The sequence below is a fragment of the Oncorhynchus clarkii genome, chromosome 3 (assembly GCF_045791955.1).
Source record: "Oncorhynchus clarkii lewisi isolate Uvic-CL-2024 chromosome 3, UVic_Ocla_1.0, whole genome shotgun sequence".
NCBI classification, from domain to species: Eukaryota; Metazoa; Chordata; class Actinopteri; order Salmoniformes; family Salmonidae; genus Oncorhynchus; species Oncorhynchus clarkii.
In genome coordinates this window covers 4,573,182-4,589,629 of record NC_092149.1, presented here as the reverse complement: position 1 = coordinate 4,589,629, position 16,448 = coordinate 4,573,182, and the positions used below count along the sequence as shown (strand labels likewise).

At 42.7% G+C, this 16,448-nt stretch overlaps 2 protein-coding genes across 2 annotated transcripts in view; one reads left to right on the top strand and one right to left on the bottom strand.

Moving 5' to 3' along the window:
• The window catches only part of LOC139405647 (dystrobrevin binding protein 1a), a 45,313-nt gene extending 40,465 nt beyond the window's left edge, over positions 1–4,848 (top strand). The window contains exons 8-10 of the mRNA XM_071148062.1: positions 2,388–2,543; positions 3,727–3,873; positions 4,348–4,848. Coding sequence (XP_071004163.1) covers positions 2,388–2,543; positions 3,727–3,873; positions 4,348–4,646 — 602 coding nt within the window. The 3' untranslated portion in view covers positions 4,647–4,848. The remainder of the gene's footprint in view (positions 1–2,387; positions 2,544–3,726; positions 3,874–4,347) is intronic.
• Positions 4,849–4,997: 149 nt separating this feature from the next.
• LOC139386833 (protein Jumonji-like) overlaps positions 4,998–16,448 on the bottom strand; it is a 56,763-nt gene continuing 45,312 nt past the window's right edge. The window contains exons 12-16 of the mRNA XM_071132683.1: positions 15,573–15,674; positions 14,560–14,690; positions 11,126–11,306; positions 8,966–9,073; positions 4,998–7,317 (exon numbers count right to left, since the gene is read on the bottom strand). Of these exons, the coding sequence (XP_070988784.1) occupies positions 7,108–7,317; positions 8,966–9,073; positions 11,126–11,306; positions 14,560–14,690; positions 15,573–15,674 (732 nt within the window). The 3' untranslated portion in view covers positions 4,998–7,107. The remainder of the gene's footprint in view (positions 7,318–8,965; positions 9,074–11,125; positions 11,307–14,559; positions 14,691–15,572; positions 15,675–16,448) is intronic.

The window sequence follows — 16,448 nt, the reverse complement described above, 5'->3', positions numbered from 1 at the left end:
GGTATCGTGTTAGTATCCTGTAGTACTGTAGTGGTATCGTGTTAGTATCCTGTAGTGGTATCCTGTAGTACTGTAGTGGTATCGTGTTAGTATCCTGTAGTGGTATCCTGTAGTATTGTAGTGGTATCGTGTTAGTATCCTGTAGTGGTATCCTGTAGTACTGTAGTGGTATCTTGTTAGTATCCTGTAGTATTGTAGTGGTATCGTGTTAGTATCCTGTAGTACTGTAGGGGTATCTTGTTAGTATCCTGTAGTATTGTAGTGGTATCGTGTTAGTATCCTGTAGTACTGTAGGGGTATCCTGTAGTACTGTAGGGGTATCCTGTAGTACTGTAGGGGTATCCTGTAGTATTGTAGTGGTATTCTGTAGTATTGTAGTGGTATCCTGTAGTAGTATAGTGGTATCTTGTTAGTATCCTGTAGTATTGTAGTGGTATCGTGTTAGTATCCTGTAGTGCTGTAGTGGTATCTTGTTAGTATCATGTAGTATTGTAGTGGTATCCTGTAGTACTGTAGGGGTATCCTGTAGTGCTGTAGTGGGATCTTGTTAGTATCCTGTAGTATTGTAACGGTATCCTGTAGCATTGTAGTGGTATCTTGATAGTATCCTGTAGTATTGTAGTGGTATCGTGTTAGTATCCTGTAGTGCTGTAGTGGTATCTTGTTAGTATCCTGTAGTATTGTAGTGGTATCCTGTAGTATTGTAGTGGTATCCTGTAGTACTGTAGGGGTATCCTGTAGTGCTGTAGTGGTATCTTGTTAGTGTCCTGTAGTATTGTAGTGGTATCCTGTAGTACTGTAGGGGTATCCTGTAGTACTGTAGTGACTCAGGGCTCTGTGAGGAGACTCTACAGTAAGGATGGTGTCTCTGGCCAGACTCAGGGCTCTGTGAGGAGACTCTACAGTAAGGATGGTGTCTGGCCAGACTCAGGGACCTGTGAGGAGAGAGCCCCTACAGTAAGGACAGTGTCTCTGGCCAGACTCAGGGACCTGTGAGGAGAGAGCCCCTACAGTAAGGACAGTGCGAGAGAGATAAGGAGCTCTGTTCTCTGCCGCTACAGAGGAAGTCTTTCAATAATAACTTGGGACTAATTATCTTATGATATCTGTAGGATGATGTTGATCATTATAATAGTGAGAAGACATTTATCTGATGATATCTATAGGATGATGTTGATCATTGTAATAGTGAGAAGACATTTATCTGATGATATCTGTAGGATGATGTTGATCATTATAATAGTGAGAAGACATTTATCTGATATCTGTAGGATGATGTTGATCATTATAATAGTGAGAAGACATTTATCTGATGATATCTGTAGGATGATGTTGATCATTATAATAGTGAGAAGACATTTATCTGATGATATCTATAGGATGATGTTGATCATTATAATAGTGAGAATACATTTATCTGATATCTATAGGATGATGTTGATCATTGTAATAGTGAGAAGACATTTATCTGATGATATCTATAGGATGATGTTGATCATTATAATAGTGAGAAGACATTTATCTGATATCTGTAGGATGATGTTGATCATTATAATAGTGAGAAGACATTTATCTGATGATATCTATAGGATGATGTTGATCATTATAATAGTGAGAAGACATTTATCTGATGATATCTGTAGGATGATGTTGATCATTATAATAGTGAGAAGACATTTATCTGATGATATCTGTAGGATGATGTTGATCATTATAATAGTGAGAAGACATTTATCTGATGATATCTATAGGATGATGTTGATCATTGTAATAGTGAGAAGACATTTATCTGATGTAAACGGCTAACTACAGGTTGCGTCCCAACCTGTATGTATGTGGTCAATGGATTTGGGGGCACTAGAAAAGAGCGGAGGTAACTCTGACAAAAAGCTGCCACTTCCCATGGAGCTTAACAGGAATACCAAACAATGACTTGTTTATATTCAGTAACTGTACAGTGACCTACAGTGACCTACACAGTGACTTATACAGTAACCTATACAGTAACTATACAGTGACTTACACAGTGACCTACAGTGACCTACAGTAACTATATAGTGACTTATACAGTGACCTACACAGTGACCTACACAGTAACCTATACAGTAACTCTATAGTGACTTACACAGTGACCTACACAGTGACCTACACAGTGACCTACACAGTGACCTTCACAGTGCAGATTTGTGAAACATGTTTCCATTAAATAATGAATGATTGAGGCGTCATCATTTGACTGTGGCTTGTCCTTATGTCTATCCAGAGGGTATTACTGACCTCCATAGAAATGTACTAGAGCTCATCTACTATCTTTTCAATGGCTGCTTCCGTGAGAGCAAGTCAACCCTCTATCCACCTCTGTCCTCTACTTCCTGTTTCCCCCCCAGCCGAGCTGGACTCTGAGCACGCCCAGAAAGTGCTGGACATGGAGCACACCCAGCAGGGGAAGCTGAAGGAGAGGCAGAAGTACTTTGAAGAAGCTTTCCAACAGGACATGGATCAGTACCTCTCTACTGGCTACCTGCAGATCACCGACAGAAGAGGTGAGCTGGAACCCAGAACACACACTGTGTGGCTCCCCTTTTTATAGTGCACTGCTTTGGACCATAGCACTACGGGCCCTGGGAAGTAGTGCACTACTACTTAGGAAATAGGGGTCCATTTGGAACACTACCTCTGTTGATACGGCAGGGGGCGGCAGGGTAGCCTAGTGGTTAGAGCGTTGGACTAGTAACCGAAAGGTTGCTAGATCGAATCCCCGAGCTGACAAGGTCTGTCGTTCTGCCCCTGAACAAGGCAGTTAATCCACTGTTCCTAGGCTGTCATTGAAAATAAGAATTTGTTCTTAACTGACTTGCCAAGTTAAATAAAGGTCAAATAAATAGAATAGAAGGTCAAAGAAAGGCTCTTTTTATTAAAAGGTTGACTTGTGTTTTAACATGATATTGTCTGTATTGACTTTCGTCTGGTGTAAACTGCTGTTTTGGTGTAGATTCTATGACTTTTCCCTTGTTCTGCTCTGTCTGGGACATTGAGCTTTACAATGACCAGTGATGCTATGCTGGTTAATGGACTGTTTCCTGTGTCTTTTATTGTGCTTCCCCTTCCTGCTTTCATCATACTTGAGGTATGATAGTGCTGTCTGTCTGTGTGTGTCTCATGTCAGAGCTGTGTTGTCTGTAACAGTGACGTGTGTGTATCTTCAGTGTTGTGCTGTTGTACTGTCTGTCAGTCTGTAACAGTGATGTGTGTGTATCTTCAGTGTTGTACTGTCTGTCAGTCTGTAACAGTGACGTGTGTGTATCTTCAGTGTTGTACTGTCTGTCAGTCTGTAACAGTGACGTGTGTGTGTGTGTGTGTATCTTCAGTGTTGTACTGTCTGTCAGTCTGTAACAGTGACGTGTGTGTGTGTATCTTCAGTGTTGTAGTGTCTGTCAGTCTGTAACAGTGACGTGTGTATCTTCAGTGTTGTGCTGTTGTACTGTCTGTCAGTCTGTAACAGTGACTTGTGTGCGTATCTTCAGTGTTGTACTGTTGTACTGTCTGTCAGTCTGTAACAGTGACGTGTGTGTATCTTCAGTGTTGTACTGTCTGCCAGTCTGAGGTTCTGAATTCGTCATTCCGTGATTCCAGGGTTCCTTGTGAGAAATGGAGAAATGGAGGCAGGATGGGACTGTGGTGCAGCTGCAGTGTGAAGTGACGCTGGTTGTGTGTGTCGCTCCACAGGGCCAATAGGTAGCATGTCTTCCATGGAGGTAAACGTCGACGTTCTGGAACAGATGGACCTGATGGACGTGTCGGACCACGAGGCCCTCGACGTCTTTCTCAACTCTGGAGGAGAAGACGACAGCCTGACCTCCTCACTCACCTCAGGTAGTTATCAACACAGTGCACTCTGTAGGGAATAACCAACTCAGTGGCCTTGTGGTTAGTGTCCTCCCTGAAATTGAAGGATTGGGAGTAGCTTCACGCTACGGAAACAGGAGATAGACTAGTGTCCTGTCCAGGAGGTGTACTGGTACATCAAGCTGTCTCACTACAGAAACAGGAGATAGACTAGTGTCCTGTCCAGGAGGTGTACTGGTACATCACGCTGTCTCACTACAGAAACAGGAGAAAGACTAGTGTCCTGTCCAGGAGGTGTACTGGTACATATGCATGCGCGTCACCCTGGGGATAACAGAGTTGTGTTGTCATGAGTTCAAACAAAACAGAGATTATACACTGCAGCACACTAGAATCACATGATGGAGCATGTGGTTGAGTCCCAAAAGTAACCCTGTATCCCATATATGGGCAGAGCCGTGATGTTGGACTGATCCCCTCTCCCTCCCTCCTGTCCTCCAGGTCCAGACCCTGAGTCGTTGTCCTCTGAGATCTCCCTGCGGGTGCCCACACAGGCGGAACTGAGGAACAAGCCGTCTTCCTTCTCCTCCACGGAGCCAGGCTCAGCCAGCCAGGACACCAGCCAGGACACCAGCCTGGGGGAGTACCAGGAGGGGGAGGGCAGCGAGGCCAGCGGAGACGGAGACCAGCCCCTGGTACTGCCAGACGAGGAGGAAGTGCAGGCCGACACAGCCCTGGTGTCGTTGCCCGAGGCAGAGACGTTCAAGAACTCTGACGACAGCGACTCGCAGGCCTCTTAGGAGCCGTCACAGAGCTGCCCCCTGGGTGAGACCGGCTCTAGGGGGTATAGGGTAGCTCCTAGATGCTGATCTGGGGGTCCGTTTTGCATTTTTCCCCCCAAAAAAAACTTTTTTCTTTTCTGTTTTTTATAAATGAAATGTAGCTTCCTTCCTTGTATCCAATTATATCTAAGTAAATACTAATAAAGTTGTTTAAAATGTTCAAGGGACTGCATTCTTCAGACATTACACTGGGAGTTTAAACCAACGCTTTGAAGTCAATAACTAGAATAGCTTGGTGGTTCTTAAACACAGAGATGTTTGGGTTAGGATGCTTGGAGGGTACAGACACACGGCACTGAGAAGAACACATTTGGATAGACACTGTCAAACCTTTTTATTCAAACCTTAATGGGTACTAACAAATACAATAGAAAATAAATCGGTCATTGTCCAACTTGAATCAGCATGGAAGGAAAACAGAATCCGAGATAAGAAATGAGACGGTCGGCTGTAATGAGCCTGTTGTAAAAAAAAAACAACCAAAACATTAAGCACGCTTTTTAAAAAAAAACATCCAACTCTGTATATATGTGAACTTCTAAAATGGATTGTTTTTGTAAGGGGTCTCAACAAGCTGATTTTAAAGGACTCTTGTCGCGAGGCTGGAGTGCAACAACAGGAGTTACTCCTTCTGTACATAGTAGATTTTTGCATTTTTATTATTCTTCTACTTATTTTCCCTTTTCGTAAAAACAAAAGTTTAGGTAAAAAACGAGGGGATTCAAACTATGCAGCACTTCTCCATATGTGTTACCAGGGCAACCCTGGCCCCATACAACTAATGTCCAACACAGTTGACACAAGGGTTGTGATACAATATATTATTTTTTTTTGTCTGCACAAAAAGTGTTTACACAACCATTTCACTGTCTCCACAACACTTGTGTAATTCTAGATGTTTTTTGTATCACAACCGTTGAGTGTATACGGGGCCACAGATGAAGTAACTGGTGGTGGTGGAGGGGGGGGGGGTAAGGCTTTTTCTTCATAAATCCCCTACTCCAAAACACTGCATTCCATTCCTTAAAAGGCTCAGGTACATGTATCTTTAGACATTGACAATGTTTTATATGTACAATGCTGTTGTGGTTTTCACTTTTTGTTCTTTGATAAAACACCTGGACTGTGACTCTCCCAAATGGCACCCTATTCCTTATATAGTGCCCTTGGGGCTCGGGTCAAAATTAGTGCTCTAAATAGGGGATAGGCTGCCATTTGGAACGCAGTGCCGCAGACCCAAGAGTTGCAGATCAAGAGCCTGTAAGGGTCTAGAGTGGATAACTTGGTCACAAAACAAAAACTATCGGCACCAGGAGTGATTAAAAATGATTAGTATGCATTTTTTTTTTTTTTTTTAGGCACAGTGTTTCACACCAAAATGGTCAGATGAGCGGTGTGAAGCCCATGATTACCGTTCCACTCTTGGCCAATTCTCTAAATAATTATTACACCAATGATCTGAGAAGGGGCCCTGTTTAATACTGAGGCCAGGGTCGTATTCACTAGGAACCAAACGGAAGGCAAAAGGGCCAAAACGAGGAGGGACTACCTGAACATGTCCAATAAGGAACGCTTGTTTTTTTTTTCTGTTTGCAAAAACGTTTTGCTACGTTTAGCACTAATAAACACAACCCACTTTTTGCGCTCCGCTGGAAAAATCTTTGTATCGTAATGCATGTATTACAAACCCCTGAAGAGCCTTATTACTGGTTGGAGTCTAAACGCAAAACTGTGTGTAGAATCCACTTATTGGTAACAAGTTCTACAAACGTGTTCACAGTTCAGGATGCAGTCCAATGGCTTTGAGCAAAAGGAGAAATGATCATTATTATTACTACTACTACACCAATGACAGTATAAATTGAGCACCAAGATGTAGCACCAGGGAAGTGAAGTCTGTAGGTAATAACAGTAGGTGTAGCTAGGAGGATTTTGTGATATCTAGATACAATATACAGTATTGGACGAAGGGCTGGGTTTCCATCCATACGGCTGAAGATCCGCGCTAACATTTTTTAAAGCTAATTTCCAATTGAGCTGAGATACGCGGGAACGTTGCCTTCAAATTTCAATTGAGCTGTTAAGCGGATCCTCCGATACGGAACTGAACCCAGCCATTAATGCCTCTTAAAAACATGTTTTTTTTTTACTCTAGTGCAAAAGCCGTGGTTTAAGGAGCACATTCTCCACACTGAGCAGAGAGAAATGTACCGTAGTGAAGCACTGGTCCTGTTGGAACACTTCAGAAGTCCTTCCTTCCTACCTTCCTTCCTTCCTTTGAAGTAATCACAGATGTGAATCGGTTGGATTGGTGACAGTAATTGGGTGGTAATAACCTAACCACTTGTACATCTGTGTTTACCTCAAAGAACCCAGGAAGGAAGGATGTGAAGTAATGGAACGCGGCCCATGATGTGAGTTATTTAGAGCTGAGGGCGGTCTTGGGCAGGGTGGAGGAGGGGAGGCGGGTGAGGGACACAGTGATGGAGGTTCTGTTTCGGGCGCTGCGTTTGGCCGGGGTGGACGCCTCACCGGGGCCCTGAAGTCCTCTCGTCCCTCTCCTCTTCATAGCGCCGCTCTTCTCCAGCACTCTCCCACACACCCTGCTCACCAGATGGTTGATTTGGTCCTGAGAGGAAGAGAAATTGGAATCGGGAGAAGAAGAATGTGGGTTGACATTGAAGAGTGGGTGTAGTAATTGACGACCTCCTACTGCCTAATAATGGAGGTCTGGACTATGAATGTATTGATGGTGTTGAACTGAACTGCTTTCAAGTTCTGAGAATTTTCACTCTCCTGGTTAAATAAGGTTACATCAAATGTTGGAAAGAATTTAAAGTAGTGTACTGTAGTAGTGTACTGTAGTAGTTTACTGTGGTAGTGTGTAGTTTACTGTAGTAGTGTACTGTAGTAATTTACTGTGGTAGTGTGTAGTTTACTGTAGTAGTGTGTAGTGTGTGTAGTGTACTGTTGTAGTGTGTAGTGTACTGTAATAGTGTGTAGTGTAGTAGTGTGTAGGGTAGTGTACTGTAGTAGTGTAGTTTACTGTAGTAGTGTGTACTGTAGTAGTGTGTAGTTTACTGTAGTAGTGTGTAGTTTACTGTAGTAGTGTGTAGTGTACTGTAGTGTAGTGTACTGTAGTGTAGTGCACTGTAGTGTACTGTACTGTAGTGTAGTTGACTGTAGTATTGTGCAGTTTACTGTAGTAGTGTACTGTAGTAGTGTGTAGTGTACTGTAGTGTACTGTAGTGTAGTTTACTGTAGTAGTGTGTAGTGTAGTGTAGTGTAGTGTACTTTAGTAGTGTGTAGTGTACTGTAGTGTAGTTTAGTGTACTGTAGTGTACTGTAGTGTAGTTTACTGTAGTAGTGTGTAGTGTGTGTAGTGTACTGTAGTGTACTGTAGTGTACTGTAGTAGTGTGTAGTGTACTGTAGTAGTGTGTGTAGTGTACTGTAGTGTACTGTAGTAGTGTGTAGTTTACTGTAGTAGTGTGTAGTGTGTGTAGTAGTGTAGTTTAGTTTACGGTAGTGTAGTGCAGTTTACTGTATTAGTGTGTAGTGTACTGTAGTAGTGTGTAGTGTACTGTAGTGTAGTTTAGTTTACTGTAGTGTAGTGCAGTTTACTGTAGTAGTGTGTAGTGTGTGTAGTAGTGTGTAGTGTACTGTAGTGTACTGTAGTGTAGTTTACTGTAGTAGTGTGTAGTGTGTGTAGTAGTGTGTGTAGTAGTGTGTAGTAGTGTAGTGTACTGTAGTAGTGTGTAGTGTACTGTAGTAGTGTGTGTAGTGTACTGTAGTAGTGTGTAGTGTGTGTAGTAGTGTGTAGTAGTGTAGTGTACTGTAGTAGTGTGTAGTGTACTGTAGTAGTGTGTGTAGTGTACTGTAGTGTACTGTAGTGTAGTTTACTGTAATGTGTGTAGTAGTGTAGTGTACTGTAGTAGTGTGTAGTGTAGTGTACTGTAGTAGTGTGTAGTTTACTGTAGTAGTGTGTAGTTTACTGTAGTAGTGTGTAGTGTACTGTAGTGTAGTTTACTGTAGTAGTGTGTAGTGTGTGTAGTAGTGTGTAGTAGTGTAGTGTACTGTAGTAGTGTGTAGTGTACTGTAGTAGTGTGTGTAGTGTACTGTAGTGTAGTTTACTGTAATGTGTGTAGTAGTGTAGTGTAGTGTACTGTAGTGTACTGTAGTGTAGTGTACTGTAGTAGTGTGTAGTGTAGTGTACTGTAGTAGTGTGTAGTTTACTGTAGTAGTGTGTAGTGTACTGTAGTGTAGTGTACTGTAGTACCTCGTCGTAACGGTACATCATTTTGAGGCCTCGGCAGGACTTGTGTTTCTGTACGTACAGCAGGACACACTCCAGACAGAACACCACGTTCTCACTCTCCTGAACCACCTACAGCGACATGAGGAGCATGCCATCAGGACAAAGAATAAACACATTTTCTCTCCTGAACCATCTGTAGCGACATGAGGAGCATGCCATCAGGACAAAGAATAAACACATTTACCCTCCTGAACCATCTGCAGCGACATGAGGAGCATGCCATCAGGACAGAATAAACACATTTTCCCTCCTGAACCATCTGCAGCGACATGAGGAGCATGCCATCAGGACAGAATAAACACATTTTCCCTCCTGAACCATCTGCAGCGACATGAGGAGCATGCCATCAGGACAGAATAAACACATTTACCCTCCTGAACCATCTGCAGCGACATGAGGAGCATGCCATCAGGACAGAATAAACACATTTTCTCTCCTGAACCATCTGCAGCGACATGAGGAGCATGCCATCAGGACAGAATAAACACATTTACCCTCCTGAACCATCTGCAGCGACATGAGGAGCATGCCATCAGGACAGAATAAACACATTTACCCTCCTGAACCATCTGCAGCGACATGAGGAGCATGCCATCAGGACATAGAATAAACACATTTCCCTCCTGAACCATCTGCAGCGACATGAGGAGCATGCCATCAGGACATAGAATAAACACATTTCCCTCCTGAACCATCTGCAGCGACATGAGGAGCATGCCATCAGGACATAGAATAAACACATTTCCCTCCTGAACCATCTGCAGCGACATGAGGAGCATGCCATCAGGACAGAATAAACACATTTTCCCTCCTGAACCATCTGCAGCGACATGAGGAGCATGCCATCAGGACATAGAATAAACACATTTTCCCTCCTGAACCATCTGCAGCGACATGAGGAGCATGCCATCAGGACAGAATAAACACATTTTCCCTCCTGAACCATCTGCAGCGACATGAGGAGCATGCCATCAGGACAGAATAAACACATTTACCCTCCTGAACCATCTGCAGCGACATGAGGAGCATGCCATCAGGACAGAATAAACACATTTTCCCTCCTGAACCATCTGCAGCGACATGAGGAGCATGCCATCAGGACAGAATAAACACATTTACCCTCCTGAACCATCTGCAGCGACATGAGGAGCATGCCATCAGGACAGAATAAACACATTTTCCCTCCTGAACCATCTGCAGCGACATGAGGAGCATGCCGTCAGGACAGAATAAACACATTTACCCTCCTGAACCATCTGCAGCGACATGAGGAGCATGCCATCAGGACAGAATAAACACATTTTCCCTCCTGAACCATCTGCAGTGACATGAGTGGCATGCCATCAGGACATAGAATAAACACATTTACCCTCCTGAACCATCTGCAGTGACATGAGGAGCATGCCATCAGGACACAGAATAAACACATGTTCCGTTCAGGGACAATAAAGTAAGATCGGTCTTTTTACAGGACATTTACGATTGAGCCCCCATCTGCAGACTTAACCATTGATGCCATCTCCACGAACATCAGAGAAATGGCCTTTAGAAGGCGCCTTGTTGGGGCCTCCCGGGTGGCGCAGTGGTCTGTGCCACCAGAGACTCTGGGTTCGCGCCTAGGCTCTGTCGCAGCCGGCTGCGACCGGGAGGTCCGTGGGGAGACGCACAATCGGCCTAGCGTCGTCCGGGTTAGGGAGGGTTTGGTCGGTAGGGATATCCTTGTCTCATCGCGCACCAGCGTCTCCTGTGGCGGGCCGGGCGCAGTGCATGCTAACCAGGTCGCCAAGTACACTGTGTTTCCTCCGACACATTGGTGCGGCTGGCTTCCGGGTTGGATGCGCGCTGTGTTAAGAAGCAGTGCGGCTTGGTTGGGTTGTGTTTCAGAGGACGCATGACTTTCAACCTTCGTCTCTCCCGAGCCCGTACGGGAGTTGTAGCGATGAGACAAGATAGTAATTACTAATAATTGGACACCACGAAATTGGGGAGAAAAAGGGGTAAAATTACCAAAAATTATATAAATAAAAAAAAATTAAAAACAGTGTTCTTGTCGACAACATGCCTTTGATTGAATCCCTGCCTATGTTTGTGCCCAACCTTCCCGGCCCAGTAAAGACTCACCATGGAGAGGTAGCAGAGGTGTTGGCACACTTGGCAGCGTCGGTCTGAGGGGTCGAGCCTCAGCCACTGGCGCTGGATCCTCCTGCTCTCTGACGAGGCCTGGTTGTCATGGCTACAGTAGCGGGCAACAGACCGCAGCCCGGCGTCAAACAGATCCCTGCGCTGTCTCAACTCTGTATCCCTGGAACAGGTAGAGCAGACTGGTGTATCGTCTGTCATCAATGGCTACTGTTTCCCTTTTAAGTTGTGGAAAGGGTCAATTTGAGATAGGTAACATGTTGTACTTTTAAATGAATGATGTATAGCTAGCTATTGATTCTTGAGTGGTTACATTTCTCCAGCCCCACCCCACTGCTGTTTATTCAACAGGTGGTGACTGCTGTTTATTCAACAGGTGGTGACTGCTGTTTATTCAACAGGTGGTGGGGTGACTGCTGTTTATTCAACAGGGGGTGACTGCTGTTTATTCAACAGGGGGTGACTGCTGTTTATTCAACAGGTGGTGACTGCTGTTTATTCAACAGGTGGAGGGGTGACTGCTGTTTATTCAACAGGTGAGGGGTGACTGCTGTTTATTCAACAGGTGGTGGGGTGACTGCTGTTTATTCAACAGGTGGTGGGGTGACTGCTGTTTATTCAACAGGGGGTGGGGTAACTGATGTTTATTCAACAGGTGGTGGGGTGACTGCTGTTTATTCAACAGGTGGTGGGGTGACTGATGTTTATTCAACAGGTGGAGGGGTGACTGATGTTTATTCAACAGGTGGAGGGGTGACTGCTGTTTATTCAACAGGTGGTGACTGCTGTTTATTCAACAGGTGGTGACTGCTGTTTATTCAACAGGTGAGGGGTGACTGCTGTTTATTCAACAGGTGGTGGGGTGACTGCTGTTTATTCAACAGGTGGAGGGGTGACTGCTGTTTATTCAACAGGTGGAGGGGTGACTGCTGTTTATTCAACAGGTGGAGGGGTGACTGCTGTTTATTCAACAGGTGGAGGGGTGACTGCTGTTTATTCAACAGATGGTGGGGTGACTGCTGTTTATTCAACAGGTGGAGGGGTGACTGATGTTTATTCAACAGGTGGAGGGGTGACTGCTGTTTCTTCAACAGGTGGTGGGGTGACTGCTGTTTCTTCAACAGGTGGTGGGGTGACTGATGTTTATTCAACATGTGGTGACTGCTGTTTATTCAACAGGTGGAGGGGTGACTGCTGTTTATTCAACAGGTGGTGGTGTGAATGTTTTGTCATTTTTTGAATCCCAGATTGCCCTTTTAAGAATTACATTCCATGTATGATGATACTGTGATCTACAATGATAATACTGCTATTAATACTGTGATCTACAATGATAATACTGCTATTAATACTGTGATCTACAATGATAATACTGCTATTAATACTGTGATCTACAATGATAATACTGCTATTAATACTGTGATCTACAATGATAATACTGCTATTAATACTGTGATCTACAAATATAGTACTGCTATTGATACTGTGATCTACAAATATAGTACTGCTATTAATACTGTGATCTACAAATATAGTACTGCTATTGATACTGTGATCTACAATGATAGTACTGCTATTGATACTGTGATCTACACTGATAATACTGCTATTAATACTGTGATCTACAATGATAATACTGCTATTAATAATGTGATCTACAATGATAATACTGCTATTGATACTGTGATCTACAATGACAATACTGCTATTAATACTGTGATCTACAATGATAATACTGCTATTAATACTGTGATCTACAATGATAATACTGCTATTAATACTGTGATCTACAATGATAATACTGCTATTAATACTGTGATCTACAATGGCAATACTGCTATTAATACTGTGATCTACAATGATAATACTGCTATTAATACTGTGATCTACAATGATAATACTGCTATTAATACTGTGATCTACAATGATAATACTGCTATTAATACTGTGATCTACAATGATAATACTGCTATTAATACTGTGATCTACAAATATAGTGCTGCTATTGATACTGTGATCTACAAATATAGTACTGCTATTGATACTGTGATCTACAAATATAGTACTGCTATTGATACTGTGATCTACAATGATAGTACTGCTATTGATACTGTGATCTACAAATATAGTACTGCTATTGATACTGTGATCTACAAATATAGTACTGCTATTGATACTGTGATCTACAAATATAGTACTGCTATTAATACTGTGATCTACAATGATAATACTGCTATTAATATTGTGATCTACAAATATAGTGCTGCTATTGATACTGTGATCTACAAATATAGTACTGCTATTGATACTGTGATCTACAAATATAGTACTGCTATTGATACTGTGATCTACAATGATAGTACTGCTATTGATACTGTGATCTACAAATATAGTACTGCTATTGATACTGTGATCTACAATGATAGTACTGCTATTGATACTGTGATCTACAATGATAGTACTGCTATTGATACTGTGATCTACAAATATAGTACTGCTATTGATACTGTGATCTACAAATATAGTACTGCTATTGATACTGTGATCTACAAATATAGTACTGCTATTGATACTGTGATCTACAAATATAGTACTGCTATTGATACTGTGATCTACAAATATAGTACTGCTATTAATACTGTGATCTACAATGATAATACTGCTATTAATACTGTGATCTACAAATATAGTGCTGCTATTGATACTGTGATCTACAAATATAGTACTGCTATTGATACTGTGATCTACAAATATAGTACTGCTATTGATACTGTGATCTACAATGATAGTACTGCTATTGATACTGTGATCTACAAATATAGTACTGCTATTGATACTGTGATCTACAAATATAGTACTGCTATTGATACTGTGATCTACAAATATAGTACTGCTATTGATACTGTGATCTACAATGATAGTACTGCTATTGATACTGTGATCTACAAATATAGTACTGCTATTGATACTGTGATCTACAAATATAGTACTGCTATTAATACTGTGATCTACAAATATAGTACTGCTATTGATACTGTGATCTACAAATATAGTACTGCTATTAATACTGTGATCTACAATGATACTGTGATCTGGAATGATAATACTGCTATTGATACTGTGATCTACAATGATACTGTGATCTGGAATGATAATACTGCTATTGATACTGTGATCTACAATGATAATACTGCTATTGATACTGTGATCTGGAATGATAATACTGCTATTGATACTGTGATCTGGAATGATAATACTGCTATTGATACTGTGATCTGGAATGATAAAACTGCTATTGATACTGTGATCTGGAATGATAATACTGCTATTGATACTGTGATCTGGAATGATAAAACTGCTATTGATACTGTGATCTGGAATGATAATACTGCTATTGGTTAAATAGTTAAACCCACCTGAGGTCTTTGAGAAGTGAGGTCATGGTACTCAGAATGACACCATTCTCCCGTTTGGATTCTGACATTGCGATCTGGTACAGCAACTTCTCCATGGAGAAGGACCTCTCTATGCGTCGACATTTCAGCTCCTGGGAAGGAGAGGTAAGAGATATTTGAACATTTGATAGGACAGGGTCTTTTCACAACATATCCCAGTTCAGATTAATGGAGGTGCTCAGTTTGGTAAACCCTCGCAAATCCCTCCTTTCATGCAGTAGATGTGTAGGGAACTAAGATCCATGTGGATAACAGAATCTTTGATACTGAATTGGCCAGCGGAACACTGGGTACACAGAGGCACTCTCTACCCTCAGTTTGTCCACTCTATCTGAACTGACTGACTGATAGACAGACTGACTGACTGACTAAACTAAGCTGGTTAAGTCAGACTTTAGAGCCTGGTTTACCACCCCTTCGTGAGGAGCTTTCAGGACTGGAACTCAGTCAAACTGGCCACCCCAAGATGTACAGGAGCATGGAGAGGTACAGGACAGGTACAGGAGTTCATACTCTATGTGGTCAGACCCCTAAACGAAAATGGATTTTCGTTAATTTTAGCAAAGACATTTATATCATTTTAAAATTGTCTTGAATAACAATATATTTATATTTTATTGTAACAGCAAAGTAATTCAGAATTTTTTTTTAATGGAGAATTGAATCTGTATTAATGCTGAAGACCAATACTTTAAACAAACTGATCTTGCAACTTTATCTGTGAAAACAACATTTAACATGCCGATTCCAATGACTAGTAACACTATACTAAATACTATAGTAATGTTAGCATGGCACGTAACATTATAATACATTATGTACTGAATTAAACTCTACTCTTCTTTCAACTAATGGCTTTTCCTTCAAGCATTGATACGACGGGGGGCTCCAACCTTGGCAGCCTGGTATCCCGTGTTCAGCCACTGGGGGGTGGCGAAGTGCACTGTCTCGGAGACGCTGTAGCCGCAGCACACCTTGGAGACGAACGCCGCCGGGAAACAGACGACGAACTGGCCACTCTGCTGGACGGTCCGGTGCACTTTGACCCCCGCTCGACACAGCACCTCCGGAGAGATCTGGCGGGAGGGAGAGAGACAGAGAACATGTATTACCTAACGACCAAGTCTACATCCCAAATGGCATTCTGTTCCCTATATAGTGCACTACTTACACCCTGTTCCCTATTTAGTGCACTACTTACACCCTGTTCCCTATATAGTGCAGAACTTTTCACCAGAGCACAGTGTGTATGTGTGGGGACAGTGTTTCTGTAGTCCATGTTTGTACTGTAGGGGGGGGAACAGTGTTTCTGTAGTCCATGTTTATACTGTAGGGGGGGGGACAGTGTTTCTGTAGTCCATGTTTGTACTGTAGGGGGGGGGGGGGCAGTGTTTCTGTATTCCATGTTTATACTGTAGGGGAGGGGGGGGGGACAGTGTTTCTGTAGTCCATGTTTATACTGTAGGGGGGGGGGGGGGGGCAGTGTTTCTGTAGTCCATGTTTATACTGTAAGGGGGGGGGGGGGGGAGTGTTTCTGTAGTCCATGTTTATACTGTAGGGGGGGGGGGGGGGGGGACAGTGTTTCTGTAGTCCATGTTTGTACTGTAGGGGAGGAACGGTGTTTCTGTAGTCCATGTTTATACTGTAGGGGGGGACAGTGTTTCTGTAGTCCATGTTTATACTGTAGGGGGGGACAGTGTTTCTGTAGTCCATGTGTATAGTGTAGGGGGGGACAGTGTTTCTGTAGTCCATGTTTGTACTGTAGGGGGGGGGGGACAGTGTTTCTGTAGTCCATGTTTATACTGTAGGGGGGGGACAGTGTTTCTGTAGTCCATGTTTATACTGTAGGG